This window comes from Lynx rufus, unplaced genomic scaffold (assembly GCF_022079265.1).
Source record: "Lynx rufus isolate CCGP_SWC_20201006 ecotype Redwood Valley unplaced genomic scaffold, mLynRuf1.p SCAF_9, whole genome shotgun sequence".
NCBI lineage: Eukaryota > Metazoa > Chordata > Mammalia > Carnivora > Felidae > Lynx > Lynx rufus.
This window is the reverse complement of record NW_025814897.1, coordinates 61,143,434-61,160,629: the sequence shown is the minus strand read 5'-3', so window position 1 is coordinate 61,160,629 and position 17,196 is coordinate 61,143,434. Positions and strand designations below refer to the sequence as shown.

General features: G+C 37.3%; 2 protein-coding genes across 2 annotated transcripts; both read right to left on the bottom strand.

Annotated features, from left to right (window-relative positions):
- Positions 1-1,348: 1,348 nt before the first annotated feature.
- LOC124506244 (olfactory receptor 51G2-like) lies at positions 1,349-2,293 on the bottom strand. The gene has a single exon (XM_047072268.1). It carries the CDS (start codon positions 2,288-2,290, stop codon positions 1,349-1,351), a length of 942 nt encoding a protein of 313 aa, XP_046928224.1. The 5' UTR covers positions 2,291-2,293.
- Positions 2,294-15,933: 13,640 nt separating this feature from the next.
- LOC124506252 (olfactory receptor 51L1-like) lies at positions 15,934-16,896 on the bottom strand. Its single transcript, XM_047072275.1, has one exon. It carries the CDS (start codon positions 16,894-16,896, stop codon positions 15,934-15,936), a length of 963 nt encoding a protein of 320 aa, XP_046928231.1.
- Positions 16,897-17,196: the final 300 nt, after the last annotated feature.

Genomic DNA, 17,196 nt, shown 5'->3' with positions numbered 1-17,196 from the left:
AAATCTGAAAACAAAAAATTAAATGGCAGATGTAAATCCACCTTACCATTCTCAATATTACCATTGAATGTAATGGAAAATGGACTGAGAATTCCAATCAAAAAGCAGTTTGTCAGACTAGATAATAAAACATGAGCCAACCATGTGCTTTCTGTAGAGGACATATACAAATGGATTGAAAGTAAAAGAATGGAAAACAAAATATGCAAATAGCAACTACAACAAAGCTGGCTATACTACATCAGAAAAAATAGACTTTGAAACCAAAACAAAAAACAAAAAAACAAACCAAATAGTATATAGTACAGTAGACTATACTATATACTATAGTATAGTAAAAAAAGATACTATATTATAAGTAAAGAGGTCCGTTTTATAATGATAAAAGGGATCAATCCACCATATATGTACATCAATACACCATATATGTATGTATATGCCAATGATAGGCATATACATACATAATAACAGATCAGCAACATATATGAAGCAAAAATTGGCAGAAATGAAGGGAGGAATAAACAGAAGCTTAAGATTTTAATACCCCACTTTCTCACTATCAATGATGAACAGAACAACCAACTGGACAGAAGATCCAACAAGGAGATGGAAGTATATATATATATATACACACACACACACATATATATAATTAATATATTAACTAATTAATTTTAATTTATTAAATTTATTAATTAATAAATATTAATATATTAATAATATAAATGTGTATTAATATTTATTTATTGCTGGTTATTAAAAGATAAGTTATATACTTCTGCTAAGAATAGCTTAACCTGGGTTTAGTGACCATATTCCCTAGTATGTCAACATACATACAAAACAAAACCATGCCTTTATTATCTATGCTGAAAATACAGGATTTGCACATATATTTTTCTAAACAACAAGCATTTATTTCTCAGTTCTGAAGGCTGTTAGTCCAAGATAAAGGTGCCTACAGATTTGGTGTCTGGTGAAAGCCCACATCCTGGTTCATAGATGGCCCTCCTTTCACTGTGCCCTCACACGGCTGAAGGGGCAATGGAGCTCTGTAGCCCTTTTATAAGACCACTAATCCCACTTATGGGGGCTCCACCTTCATGACCTAATCACCTCCCAAAGGCCTTAACTTTTTTTTTTTTTTTGTAATTCCAGTATAGTTAACATACAGTGTTATGTAGTTTCAGGTGTTCAACAGACCTTACTATTATTGAGGTTTATATCTACTATCTTAAAAACAAAATGTTATTAGTAATATTTAAATTCAAAATTCTACATTAATATGAAATTAATTCATAAGTATAAAGGGACTGGGAGGGAAGTTATATTTTAGAGTCTCTTTCACCTAAAATTTCTGTTGCTTGAATTTCTTGAGGATTCTATCCCGAATCTGCTTGGTCTTGACACTGTAGACAATGGGGTTCATGAGGGGTGGGACCAGCAAGTAGACATTGGCCATGAGCACATGGACAATTGGGGACACATTCTGCCCATAGCGATGGATCATAGATAGCCCAATCATTGGTGTATAGAAAGTGAGCACAGCACAGATGTGGGAGATGCAGGTGTTGAGGGCTTTCACCCTCTCCGTCTTGGAGGCTATACTCAATACTGTGCCAAGGATGAGGATATAGGAGAGGAGAAGGAGCACTGAATCAAGTCCCATGGAGCAGATGACCACCATGAGGCCATAGATGCTGCTGACCCGACGGCTGGATACAGTTGTCTTTATAAGGTCCTGGTGCAGGCAGAATGGGTAAGAGAGAATATTGACAGAACGATATTGAAGCCTCTTTAGGAGAAAGGAAGCCGGAAAGACCAGAGCCAAGGCCCTTCCAGCAATTGCCAACCCAATCCCAGTGATCACACCATTGGTTAGAATGGCCACATAGCGCAGGGGCTCTCGGATTGCTACAAAGCGGTCAAAGGCCATGGCCAACAGCACAGCTGACTCAATAATTGAGAAAACATGAATGAAGTACATCTGGACCAGACAGGCATTAAAAGAGATCTCCCGGGCATGGAACCAGAAAAGGCTGAACATCGTAGGCAAGGTTGTAGTAGATAGGCCCAGGTCAGTAAGTGCCAGCATTGATAGAAAGTAGTACATTGGTTGGTGGAGGGAAGGCTCAGTTCTGATGATAAGTAGGATGGTGATGTTTCCTGCAATTGAGGTGGCATACACCAAGAAGATGGGGATGGAAATCAAGCTGTATCTGCTTTCAAGGCCTGAGAGGCCTGTCAGGAGAAAGCGAGGGTACAGGGCAGAGCTATTGAAGACAGACATTGTTGTGATGGAGGTGTCTTCAGTCTAAGTGGGAAGATGAGAACCTGGAACAATTCGGGTACAGTCAATATTGCAAGAAACAGCAATGCTCTGACGCATGCTGCACTCTATGGACTCTTTCCAATCATTCCTTTGGTCACTGTGTAAAATTACTACCTGTATTTATTATTTTGCCAGTTAATTTATTCTTTCATCACTGTATATTTATTGAGAACATAGTTTATAAAAGGAAAACTGGCAGTGCTATAATAGAGAGAAATATATAAAAACTGCGTTCAAATACTTATAACCTAGAAAATGAAGCTAAAATTAAAGAAGTAATTTAATATAAGGCCTAAAAAAACACAGTAAGAGGAAAGAAACCTGACCCAAATATGTCAGGGAAGATTTATTGAAGGTGATTCTTGAATTAGGTCTCAAATGACAAATATGAGCTGGATGGGAACAAAGGGCTGTATTGGGCATTCTGTGCTGATTGACTCCCAGACAAGTGCAGGAAGATATTACAAGTCTGAGTGCAAATGAATATAATTCGCCAAAACTAGGATAGGGTGGCTCTTCAGATGGTATTGAGGTGCAGACTGAATAGAAATAGGCCAGAATTGTATTGAGGAGGGCACCTTTTGGGATGAGCACTGGGTGTTGTATGGAAACCAATTTGACAGTAAATTTCATATATTGAAAAAAAAAAGAGCTTGAAAAAAAAAAAGAAATAGACCAGAATTTCTGAATGAACTTATGTATAAATATAAAGAACTCCCTCTTCATCTTAGAAGATGCAAGATAGTAATTTTAATAAAAAGTAAACAATATATTGTAAACAGACCTATATTATATTGCTGTCAAACTAGAACCAATGTAAAGAATCGACTAAAGTTTGGCAAAAGAGAAGGCATGGAAATCATTTTGAAGGCTATTGTAGTATTTTTTTTAACGTTTATTTATTTTTGAGACAGAGAGAGACAGAGCATGAATGGGGGAGGGTCAGAGAGAGGGAGACACAGAATCTGAAACAGGCTCCAGGCTCTGAGCTGTCAGCACAGAGCCCGACGCGGGGCTCGAACCCACGGACCGTGAGATCATGACCTGAGCCGAAGTCGGCCGCTTAACCGACTGAGCCACCCAGGCGCCCCTGTAGTATTTTTTTAAGTGGATGAAAGTAAAATGTGGGATAATAAAGGATAAATGGATATAAATGTTGTATATAGAGAAAAAAATACTGGTTCATGATCATATGGTAGGAATGAGTTATTTGGTAGATTTTGGTTTCATCTATTGAAACAAACAAAAAGCAAAAATTCAGAAGGACCTCAGGAATAGTTTGTGAAACTAGCAGGTAAGAATAATTCAGTTTTTTTAGGATAAATCTGAAGCATGTGTGTCCAGGGACTAGTGGTATATTGGGTTCCATAGAGAGTTGTCAAAAGGGAAATTATTCCTAGAAAATTTGGAAGGATAGCTAATGGAGCAAGGAGACAGAGAAAACATTTCTTAAAAAAAATAAAACTAGCAATAACCAAAAAAACACATGGCATGTTATAAGAAGAGTGAAAGAGCTTTAGTACTCAGGGCTCAGGTACCCAGCAGATGGAATGTGCTGTAGGGAACATAAGAGGCAGAGTTTATCAGGAACTGGAGAAGATGAGGTATTCTACTAGGAACCCTAAAGACTGATTACTTAGCAACATGATGGCCACCCAATTCCAGTTACTTTAGGCACTAAACATCAAAAATACTTTTTTCACTTAGCATATCTGATGTCAAACTTCCTCCAAAATTCACGTGGCCCCCAACATATCTTGTTCCACTAATACAATTACAGTTCATAGTTTTCTCTGACAGACTTAATAAAAGTAAGTAATTCCCTAACCACCTACAGTGATCACAGGAGCTTTTCCACTCTGAAACCATCTTCCTTCCATTTTCAGAAAGATAACAATGAAGAGCAGAACTGCTTCACATATCCTCATCTTGTGATTTATATATTATTCTATTTATAACATATTAGGTGACTAGTCTTAATATACTTCCCTCATTGTCCTAGCTCATCATGTTACAGTCTTCTCCTGGTCTCCTTTAACATCACTTAAACAATAATTGTCATCACCTTGGCATTTGTGCACACTTATTTTATTCTTCCTTTATACCTTCCCTTAAATCTTTCAATATCCTCAGAGACTTCATCCTGCCCAAGTATGCCAAGTCCTCCCTCTTAGATCACTTTCTCCTACTGCCTCATTTTAAAGACTCCTCTCACTTCAGATATTCATAATCCATCTTCCATAAATGGGTCTACTGGATGTAGATACAGGCACCCTGCTCTCAAGTAGCTACTCCTCTAGAGTCAGAAGAAGACTGATGACAGCTGTCATTCACTACCTCTATCACTTTGGACACATTACTAAACTTCTCTGAGCACAAAACAAAACAAAACAAAAAACTAGGAACTGTATTGCCTTACTTCAGAAAGTACTCAAGAAAATGTATCTAAAACGCTTGGCACAGAATCTGAGACCTTTGAGCTTAAGTGAAGAAAAAGTGTTAAGACCTTTGGGAGATACTTTGGGCTAAGTGAAGCAAAATGTTAAGGGAGGTGCTGAAGTAGTGACAATCTTAAGCATATCAGCCAAATATAACAGTGACCCAAAGGCAGGTGTGACCGAGGGTGCCCAAGTTACCACTTATAAAGATATTACTCCTCAAGGTTTCTCTTGAGAATTATTTTGCCTAATTCATTTTTTTCGCTCATAATATTGTTAATTGTGTAAGATACATGTGAGAATAAGATAGAAGAGATACACAAACCACCATGAGCATTATCATCATTTTAACATAATTTTTAGTTAATATTAATTTTTTTAGAGAACAGAGATTTCAGTACATGGGTTCCCATTATGTGCATTCTCTACACCTACAGATGAGTTTACAGTCCCAGGGCTCTTCTGAGCAGCCTTGAGGATGATACTCTGGCTCATTTTGGGGAAATGATACTCTGTACCTCTGACCTATCCTAAAACGGTGAATTCACACGTACAATGGCCAGTCTTACCTCTTGACTTGCTCTCCTACTTCCTGGATTCTTCAAATACATTAGGTACTAATCTGCCCATTTCTCTCACTTCAGAAGCCTTACTTTAGACATACCTTCAAGTGTAAACAGCCATTCACCCTGTTACAGATTTGCTGGGCTCCAGTCTGCCAGACCTGCGGACTTGTTGCAGGTAGACCAAGCCACTGAATATGGACATAAGAGAAGAATAAAAAAAACACAATAGATCTGAAGGGAGATAGTTCTTCAAGGAAGCATAGATGTCTGGGGTGAGGCATCCATTTCTCCTTCAGCAACTCCAGACCCAAGATAACATGTTTGCTTTCAGCATCTTTGACTCTGTCCAGCAAAGCGCTTTATTAGCACTACACTTCTGGGCTTTGACTACTCCAAGCTGCACTCCCTTTCTTCACTAGCCATCCTCTCAGGGCCAATTTCTTTTCTTAATGCAAACTTCAGGGAGGATAAATGTCACTGGAGCTTTTGTTCCTGCTCAGAGAAGGGAGATGATTGTGCCCAATCCCCAAACTGGGAGTCCAGATTTGGCAGCAATTGAGCAGTGTCCCTGGGATAATCTGATGGGGAAAAACAATGGACTTCGTCAGAATAATATACTAAAAAAAGCCTGTGCTTTGAATAACCAGAGACAGCAGTTACTAGTTGTTGAATGGTGGGAAAATCACATAGTCCTCCCACTTTGAAACCCACTTTGTTGAGCCGCTGTGAGGAGTGCGAAAACTTGTGTGTAGAGTGTAAATTTATTATAAACAATAAAGAGCTATGAGATTCATATATGGCAGTCCATAATACTCAACGCTTTTACCAGCAATCTGATAGAAGGGTAGACATCCTACTCTCTTTATCCAGCAAAATGTCCTATTTACTCTGGCCCACAAATCTGCCTCTGAACAATCCTGAGCTATTATATTAAATGGTAAAGACAAAAGTGTGGTAGAATACAAAAAGAGCTACACACCTATGTCCTCACTATCTAGCAAAGAAATGAAGGTCCTATTGTAAAAGGAGTTTTATCTGTTCATTCCAAAATTACATGAGCAGTAGACACGAGAGTAGAGGATGGGTTTGCCCAATTTCCACTGCTGTTCACCTTCACTACTAGGAAAGTCACCTCAGTTACGCTGGTGCCATCACCTGAGACCAATTTAGTTTTTCTTTTGATCATAACTCATAATGTATCTACCAACATTTCTCTATTCACAGAGTAAACTACCTCTCAGAATACATCATTTTGTTCCCATTATCTTCAATGTCAGATCAATTCAAGTAATTTCCAATAAAATCTCAATGGAGGGCAACATGACTTCATGCTGGTTTTTAGGGATGCCGTAGCTGCATCCAAATATATTCTTTATACTGCCCCATGAAATTTCACTTTTCCAAAATCTGATTTTTTGGTATCTTACTGCTCTAAAATGTTAGTGCCTATATAAGATTTTCCTAAAATGTACAATAAACCTCTATATGAATAGAATTAATGATCAAACAAATAAATAAAGTAAGCCTCAGTCAATTACGCTTGGGGCAAACGGCACATAATAAAATGTTGGTTACCAGGGGCTGGGAGAGGAGGAGGGTGTGGATAGGATAGATAGTATTTAAGGATACAAACCTGTTATTAGAGTAAATAGGATCTATAGGTCTTAATGCACAGTAGAGTGAATATAGACAACAATATTGTATCACAATCATCAAACTTGCTGAAAAGACTAGATCTTAATTATTTCAACTACACAAAAGGAATCATAATTATGTGATGTGATAAGGATACTATTACTACAATGAAAGTCATATTACAATATATTAGTCATCAATATATTGTAATATGTAATCAACATGTTACAGAAAATGTCATGTCAAATATAATTATACAATGTTATATATCATATATATATATACATATATACATATATAGTTAAGTTTATTTATTTATTTTAAGAGAACGAGAATGGGAGGGGCAGAGAGAGGGGGAGAGAGAGAGAATCCTCAGCAGGCTGTGCACTGTCTGCGCAGAACCCAACATGGGGTTCGAACTCACAAACTGTGAGATCATGACCTGAGCCTAAAGCAAGGTTTGGATGCTTAATAGACTGAGCCATCCAGGCACCCCTCTTTTTTTTTGTTAAATATATTTTTTTAAAAAGCAAACAGCATAAGGAACCCTGTACATTGTAATACCATTGCATGTAAACATTTATATTGTATGCCAATATTTCAGAGAAATCCAGCACTGACAAAACCTATTTAACACAGTTTAACCCAGCCTTCTCCAGACACATTTTATCCAGACAGCACTTATTAAGATCTGAAATTTGTGTTCTGCAGAATTCAGTTTGAGAATGGAAGTTGACAGAATCATTGATTTAGGGGAGTAATTCTCAACAAGAAGGAATTTTTTCCTAACAGGGAATATTTGACAATGTCTGGGGGCTTTTTTAGGGGTCAAAACTGTGGAAATGTTAATGATATCTAGCTTGTAGATGCTAGGGGATGCTTCAAAACATCCTTCGATGAGCAGGAGAGGCTTTAAAAACAAAGAATGTCCAATGTCAATAGTGCCAACATTGAAAACCCCTGTTTTAAGCAGGAGGCAGGTGGAAGAAAAGAGGGGCAACAAAACTAAACTAAAAATCAATATTCTGTGTGTAAGTCTCAAGGTGACATAAAGGCAAATAGCACGGGCTCCAGAACCATGACCGGAAAGGTCATGGATTGGAGATCCAGAGGTCCTTATCTTTGAATCCCAGTTCCAGCACTTACGGACTATGTAACCTAGGGGACATTGCTTAGCCATTTTTGCCCCTGTTTCCTTATGTATACAAGGAGTTCATAATATTTTTTCTATCTCCTATGTTTTTTTTAAATGTTCAATGAATTAACATATATAGCATTTAGAACATATTGAATACTCAATAACAGATAATCAAAAATTTACTGCCTGTTCTTTTGATATATAATTGCTATTAAATTAATTATTCTTAGTATTCTGCCAGGCTACCATTTCTGTGATCCTTTATTTTGTGCCCTGAGATGAAACTTCTTTCAAAGACTCTTCAAAGGGTACATCAAATTTTGTAGCTATCAAATAATTAAGTCATAAGGCTAATTTGTCTGGATGTGATCTAATGAGTATTAGAGTGCCTTTTAACCACAATTTGGATTTACACATATATTTATTATCAGAAGGAAAACTGTCTTCCCTTTGGGAGGTATGCATCCAGTTTAGAAAAGTTGCATTTCATATATTAACATGTTGGCATTCTAAAATATACATTGTATCAGATAAGTTTGGCTTTTGGGATTCTGCTCTCTTGATATTTTATTAGCCATAAAATATTAACAAGATTGTTTTTTTCTGGAAAGTTGGAATATCTAGGGATAATATGAATTAAAAAACAGTTGATAATCTGCTTAATGATATTTTTCAAGTTCTTTTCACCTGCGTCTAACTCAATGATAATTTAGTTTAAATGATGAGTTGCACTATTCACTCTTTCCTCTTGAAGATCAATCACTAATTCCATAGTCCCAGTTTTCCAGGCTACATCATTCTCCCAAATCTCAATCTCATTATTTATCACAAATCTTTACCATATAATCCAATAGTCACACTCATCTTTCTCTGAAATAAAATTTTATAGACCTTGTTGACTGAGCTGATGGGGGGAGTAAATGGCGCAATGCCTCATTTCACAGTGAGGTTCTTTACCAAAGAAAAATATTTAGTGTATTTAAGTAGAAGGGTTGATAGATTTGTTGTCTAATTTAATATCATCCAGACTTAAAATTTCCTTGCTATTAATTAATATTATAAGTAGAATTAGGATAATAGTATGTATATGTGTGTGTGTGTGTGTGTGTGTGTGTGTGTGTGCATGCACATCTGTATGTGCTTGTGTTGGGAAATCTGGGAAGCTTTCATTTTCCTAACACATGGTATATTCACAGAAACACAAGATCTTCATTGAACCTAATTCAAAGAGCCCATGTAGAGGATGTGTGAAAACTGACAATGGAGAGTGGTGTGGCTTAAGATGTGCAAGTTAATGAAAACCAGTTATTAGATGGGAAAGTATTTGAATTTTATATCCTAATACTGAGCATTTCTTAACCCCATCTTATTGGCTCTTGGGTAGCATTTTCTTTTCTGAATCACTTTATTGAGACATAATATAGACACCAGGTTCAGAGCAGTGGGAAAGAGAAATCATAACTTATTTCCTCAAGGCACTTTATTTGGTATCTTGATCAAGCATTCACTGAAATAACCTTCTGCAAATACCTAAAGTGTGGCACCAAAAGGAAAAAAAAGATGACAATGAAAACAGACATACATAACAGAGAATAATTGACATGTGAGACAGTCAAAGATTCCAAGATATGGTGAAGATACATGAGAAAAGAAAATATCACAGAACCAATATATGAGAGACAATGGCTGAGAAATTTCCATCTGAAACTAATGTTCTGCAGATTATCAGGAATTTATGTCTTTCTTGAAACCTCTATTTGAAAGTTTTATAGAGAGAAAACCCCAGAGCCAGAAGGCATCTTTAATGAATAGCTCAAAACAGAAAAGAAAAATAACAGAAATGCTACACCTGTGTTTCTAGAGAATATAAAAAGAAGGATCACTTCTTAATGATTTTTATGAGGCAAGTGTAACCTGTATTCCATAACCAGAAAATGACATCACAGAAAATAAATATTAAAGACCAAAATATCCTTTAAAATTGATTTAATCCAAAACAAAATATCATCAAATATAATCCAGTAATTGTGTGTGCACACACATACACACACAGTCCATGATCCTATTGGATTTTTATGAAAATACATAATCAGTATTAAATTTAATCAAATATTTTTCTACCTCAGTCTGGAATAACAAATGATTTCCTCCTTTTTGTGCATTTAATTCAAGCATCAAAGATGTTTTACATGCAAAAATCACACAGTGATTTATATATATGTAATATATACAAGTGAATATAGTTAGTATACATGTAATATAGTGAATATGGTATATATGTAACATAGTGAATATAGTATATATGAAATATAGTATATAGTATATATGTAATATAGTGAATATAAGGAATAAATCATGTGATAATCTAGATTGATAAGGAAAATATATTTGACTAAATTTAATACTGACAATGCTTATTAAAACATTAAGCTAAAAACATGAGAATTTCCTTGATCTGGTTTTAAAAACAATAAACCTGAGGTCCAGTTTCCAGTTTTTCATGTGAGGAGCTCAGAGTCATCACTCTGTCGTAACAATGAGGATAAACTGAGCAGACTGAAAATCAACATCTCCTCTTCTTGGATCCATGAGAAAAGAAAGGACACGGGGCACATTACCACCCCCGAGAGTGGAGACTCAGGTAATACAGGGAGTTGGCTCCCTGTATTACAGGGAGTACAGAGTAGAGGCTCATAAGCAAGATGGCTGTGGGAACTACCATTAAGGTAGGAAAATTTGAACTAAATTAACAGGTTGCTGGAGTCTTGGTGTAGACAAGTCTGAGGGTTAAAAAACCCAGGGGGACCCAACAATGGCAGGGTGAGGGAGGGTAAGATATTGTGATATTTGCCTCCAGGAGCTTTTCAAAGCTCCCACAGTAAACATCTAAGAAAAATCCCTTCATGCTCCTAGCAAGGAGAGGGGGAAAGGAACCATTTTGAAACATGTCATGGCACTCTGTTCCTTTTAACAAGGCCTCAGGAGAAACTAGTTAACCAGAGCCTAACCTGGTATGGTATTAGCACCTAAATGACCATAGGGAGAAAAAAAAAGCCAACTCCAGGCCCCTCTAGCCTTCCATGTGGGAGAAGGATATACCCACCCACAGTCCACTCTAGCCATCCTGTTTTGTCTAAGGGAGGAGAATTAAAACAAAACGACAAAACAAAAGTGAGAAACACTTATGGAGTTCAAATTCCAGGGGCATAGGCTCACCAAAAGATTGAAACTATAGGATGTTTCCCCTCCCCCATACCTTATCAGACATTAATAAAGCCCCATTTAAAGCCATTCCTTTTACCTGATACATCATGTCCAGCTATTGGGGGCTGGTGTGTGTGTGTGTGTGTGTGTGTGTGTGTGTGTGTGTGTGAAGCATACTAAAATGCTAAAAATATCATTTGAAGAGACAGAGCAAGCATCAGAAGTAGGCATGACAGTGATGGTGGAATTATCAGATCAGGAATTTAACATCCCTATGATTCACATGCTAAAGGCTCTAATGAGTAAAGTAGACAGCATGCAAGAACAGATGGAATACCTAAGCAGAAAAAGGCAGATACTAAGAAAGAACCAAAAAGAAATGCTAGAGATCAGAAGCACTGTGATAGGAAAGGAGAATGCCTTGAAGGGCTTTTTAGTACATTAGACATGGCTGAGGCTATAGAACTCCTAGAAGATAATATAAGAAAAGGTACATGACCTTGGCTGTGGCAATGATTTTTAGACATGACATCAAAATCCCAATCTTATGAAAGAAATAATTGATAAATTGGACTTTATTGAAATGAAAGTTTCTTCTCTATGAAAGATAGTGTCCAGAGAATGAGAAGACAAGCCATTGACCAAGAAATATTTGCAAAGACACATCTGGAAAAGGACAGTTGTCCAAAACACACAAAGAACTCGTAAAATACAACAATAAGAAAACAAACAACACAATTAAAAAATGGGGCAAAGACCTTAACAGGCACTTTGTCAAGTAAGATATACAGATAGCAAATAAGTATATGTAACATGCTGTACATCACACGTCATCAGGAAAATTAAAATTAAAATAGTGATGAGACTACACATCTATTAGAAGGGCCAGAATCTGGAATTTCAACAATATCAAATGCTGACAAGGATGTGAAGCAATAGGAACTCTCATTCACTGCCAGTGGGAATGCAAAATGGTACAGCCACTTTAGAAGACATTTTGGCAATCTCTTGCCATACAAGCCAACAATCATGCTCTTTGGTATTTACCCAAAGTTCAATATTATGTCCACAAAAAAACATGCACACAGATGTTTATAGCAATTTTATTAACTGCCAAAACTTTGAAGCCAACCAGGATGTCCTTCCTTAGGTGAATGGACAAATATTCTACGGTAAGTACAGACAACTGACAATCCAAGATTTAAAAGAAATAAATTATATAGAAAATGAATAATATAGAAAAGTTAAAATTAATAAAATATAGAAAGTTAATATCATGGAAATTTTAATAATGTAAAAAATTAATAATTAATAATTAAATAAATTTAATAATATATAGAAAGAAAATATGATCTCTCTGCTTTTGTGACTTCATTTCATGTCCCTGAGCCCAGAGATTTTCTGGTTCAGTATTTCCACAGGATAAATCTTACATCTTATGCCAGTGTAGATTAGTTACTCCAAAATCCACAGGCAAAACCTAACATTATTTTTTAACCCAAAAAACAGAGGCTGGGGGCACCTGGGTGGCTCAGTCAGTTAAGCATCTGACTTCCACTCAGGTCATGATCTCACAGCTCGTGAGTTCAAGCCCCACGTCAGGCTCTGTGCTGACAGTTCAGAGCCTGGAGCCTGCTTCCGATTCTATGTGTCTTTCTCTGTCCCTCCTCACTCTTGCTCTGTCTCTCTGTCTCTGTCTCTGTCTCTCTCTCAAAAATAAATAAATATTTAAAAAAAAACAACAACAACAGAGGCTAGGGAAAAAAAATTAGGGGTTGACTTTTTAAGAAATTATCATTTGAATTAGACATTTGACCTAATGTCATTTAAAATTTTTGACACAAATAAGCTAAATATTCAGTTCCTATTATCAATTTATCCAAGTGAGAGCTTCCACAACCATTTTCTGTCTGTGCATATACTCAATGCTTAGGAGTACAGGAATAAGAATTATTTCCCTTCTCCCAGGCTCACACACTGAGTTTGGCTTTCTACTTAAGACTTTAGAGTCAAAAATCATTGCTACATCCTCTTACTTTACTCCACCTGCTTGCAAAAGGATGTCTCTGAGAATTTTATTTCATCTTTGTCACAGGTTTTCTGGGAGAATCCCAGGATTCTCTACAAAAGCAGACTTTGAGGTAAAATTTAGTGTGCAATATGTATCATATGGAGAGTCCTCAGGATAAGCATCTTAATAATATATGGGATGGAAGTTGGTTTGCCAGGAGAAATTGAGCTGTGAGTCGGGTCTGATGCCAGCTTTGTTCAATACCACAGAGAGTCCTGGAAGTAAAAGTTGTACGAGTGAATTGTTTTGCATTGGGCCGTAGGGTCAGGCCTTTCTGCCTATCACTGTGGTTACATAAGTCATATCTGCAATGGAGACAATCCTTGAAGGGGTGAAAGTCCAAGACTCTCTCCTGACAGCACTTCCAGCAGCTGCGGCTACAAATCCTTCACTGAAGTGGGATCTGGGCAGTTTGTGTTCATGTCCATTACAACCCATTTAGAGTCCCTTCTCTTCTTTTTTTTTTTTTTAAAGTTTATTTATTTTGAGAGAGACAGTGAGAGAGAGAGAGAGAGAGAGAGAAAATCCCAAACCCTGATGTGGGGCTCAAACACACGAACCATGAGCTCATGACCTGAGCTGAGATCAAGAGTCAGACACTTAACCGACTGAGCCACCCAGGTGCCCCCAGAGCCATTTCTCTTTTGAGATAATGTGAAAGAGTTTGGGCAGGTCTCAACTTTCTCCTGGAGATGGGAGTATATTACTAACACATGTTCTCTCTACAGTCTTTGTTTTTCTTCATGCTACCTCCCCTTCCTGGAGTACCATACCCAGTGGTATGCTGTTAAATGCTTAACAACCAACTCTCTAGGAAACTTTTTAAAGCCCAGGTATGTACTGTTTGCCTATTTCTGTTGTGTAAATATTTCCATCATGACCAGTTTCAAACTCCCAGTGTTTTACAGAACATGAATTTGGAATAAGATATTGTACAATTGGCGTTCATAAACTACAGAAGTTAACTTTAGCATACCACTTTCTTTCATACCTAGTCCAGCTAGGAAGGATTAATTTGAACCACAAGGCACGGCTAAAGTGTCAAATACTTCAGTCCAATCTTTAATAACAAAATTACACTATTTATTTATTTCAGTGACAGCATCTGTTAACTACTAACATATCCTTTTACATATATGTCTCCACTATTAAACATTAATTATTTAACATTAAGATCATGCATATTTTATATATCCACAGTATTGAAAGAAATAACTGCCACAAGAGGTATTTCATGTTTCTCAGTATATTTTTCTTGGATGAGTGAATAGGCAATATAATTTTACACTTAGAACTATTTTATGAGTACTCATGCTGGTTGGAGAGACCAGCCCCAGAGAGATGTGTTAGTGTAGCAGTGACCCCATGCTCAAAAAGTTTTCAGTACAGCTGAGAAGAAAGTGAATAGGTATTAAATACTAAAATATCACCAATGAAGGCATATGTATAAATCTTACCAGTGAAGGAGAAAAATAAGTAATGGGTTATTGGCAATAATGAAACTGACAAAGACAATGCTATTGAAAATCTACACAGACATGGAGAACAAGAGGAGAAAACCTTATTAAAAGATAAGGATGGTGGGGCGCCTGGGTGGCACAGTCGGTTAAGCGTCCGACCTCAGCCAGGTAACGATCTCGCGGTCCGTGAGTTCGAGCCCCGCGTCAGGCTCTGGGCTGATGGCTCAGAGCCTGGAGCCTGTTTCCGATTCTGTGTCTCCCTCTCTCTCTGCCCCTCCCCCGTTCATGCTCTGTCTCTCTCTGTCCCAAAAATAAATAAACGTTGAAAAAAAAAAAAAGATAAGGATGGTTACTTTGCACAAGTCCCAACCCACTCACTGATTCAGACACGAAATTCTGTGCTATTGAACAGGGAATCTACACACTTGTCTAGATGTTTAGATGGTCAGGCTTTCTAGAGCAACTCACATGTGTCTGCTTCAGTATTTGCTGATAAATAGAAAAAAGCCGATAGATCTATCTGGTGATAGATATGGCCAGGAGAGAAAAGAAACATTACTGCCCAATGATGAGGTGAAAACTGGTCACATGGCCACAGTAGCAGTTCAAAGTCTGGTCAAAAACTCAAGTTCCAAACTTGCCCCCAAGAATTCAGAAATCTTTTTATAAATAAGTATGAAACTTTGGCATGAGAAACACAATATAGACAGATCAGAGACAGATATTGATTTCTGGTTCACAAACATGAGAAACTATATAAACAGCTATATTTTATAAAGAAACTTATTGCTATTTTGTCATTCATACCAATAATTTAATAATATTAACAAAATTGTATATTTTTCAAAAGAATCTTTTTAGACACATTGTCTCTTATACATCTCATAATTATTTGGGGGATATAAAAGAACATTCTTATCTCAGTTTGGCTATGAAAACAAGGGTTGATGATTAACTGAGATCACATATCTAGAAAGTGAAATAATTATAGATTTAATCAGATGATCACACTCCAAATATTTTACTTCTCTTCTACTCAGATAGCTGTCCCAAGATTTTTTAATGGGAAAACTTGAGGATAGAGGTTATTTAATGCCCCCTCCGCAGTCCAAACCTGCGGAGAATTCTTAGACGAATCTGCTTTGTCTTGATGCTATAGACAATAGGGTTAAGCACTGGGGGGAAAAGCAGGTAAATATCAGCCATGATGATGTGAATTCTTGGAGACAGATGTTTCCCAAAGCGATGGACCATTGACACCCCAATTACTGGCACAAAAAAAATGAGCACAACACAGATATGGGATATGCATGTGTTGAGTGCCTTCCGCCGCTCTTCATGAGATGCAATCCCCAGCACAGCATTCAGAATCAGGATATAAGAAAGAAGTATGCAGACTGAATCCACACCAAGTGTGGTAATAACTACACACAGGCCATAGACACTGCTGATCCTTGCATCTGAACAGGATAATTTTAGAATGTCTTGGTGCAAACAGAAGGTATGGGAAAGGGCATTGTCATGGCAGTAGTGATAATGTCTCAGTAGCAAAGGTGTAGGAAGTACAACTCCCATGCTTCTTAGCAAGCAGGCCAAACCAATCTTGCCTATTACACTGTTGTTAAGGATGGTAGTGTAGTGCAGTGGACGGCAGATAGCAACAAAACGGTCAAAGGCCATGGCCAGTAGCACCGAAGACTCCAGGAATGTGAATGTGTGGATGAAAAAGAGCTGAGCATAGCAAGCACTTGCCTCGATCTCCCGAGCATCCAGCCATAACACAGCAAGCATGGTGGGAAGTGTGGACATAGACATACCTAGGTCAGTCAGTGCCAAGATGGAAAGGAAGTAGTACATGGGCTGATGGAGTGATGACTCTATCCAAATGACAGAGAGGATGGTAACATTACCAATAAATGCTACCAAGTATGCAAGACAGAATGGGACTGAGATCCCAGAATAGACACACTCCAATCCATGAAATCCCCTCAGAATAAATATAGGCTCCATGGTGTCATTGTTATTCCAGACCACCATGGTGAACCTTGGCATACAGTGAAGAATCTTTTCTGTTATCCTTTTTTATCCCTCAAAGTTATCCCTTGTGAACATAAGCAGTGCAATCTGTATACAACATATCTTTCCTCTAACCTTACAGAGAAAGGAAGGAGGTACCTCTTATGGTTCCTACATAAGAAACAGTTCCCAGTAGCAAAGAGCACTAAATTCCAGAACAAAAGTGTGTACCACACACTGGTCATCTGGTCATCTCTGACAAGAACTCTGATGAATTTGCCCCGAGGACACTAAAAATAGAAACAGTAAAAGAGGAAAAAAAGACATCTTTACCAA

What these genes read in the sequence shown, in the direction of transcription:
- LOC124506244 (XM_047072268.1), bottom strand. Translation starts at nt 2,290, where the DNA reads ATGTCTGTCTTCAATAGCTCTGCCCTGTACCCTCGCTTTCTCCTGACA.
- LOC124506252 (XM_047072275.1), bottom strand. Translation starts at nt 16,896, where the DNA reads ATGCCAAGGTTCACCATGGTGGTCTGGAATAACAATGACACCATGGAG.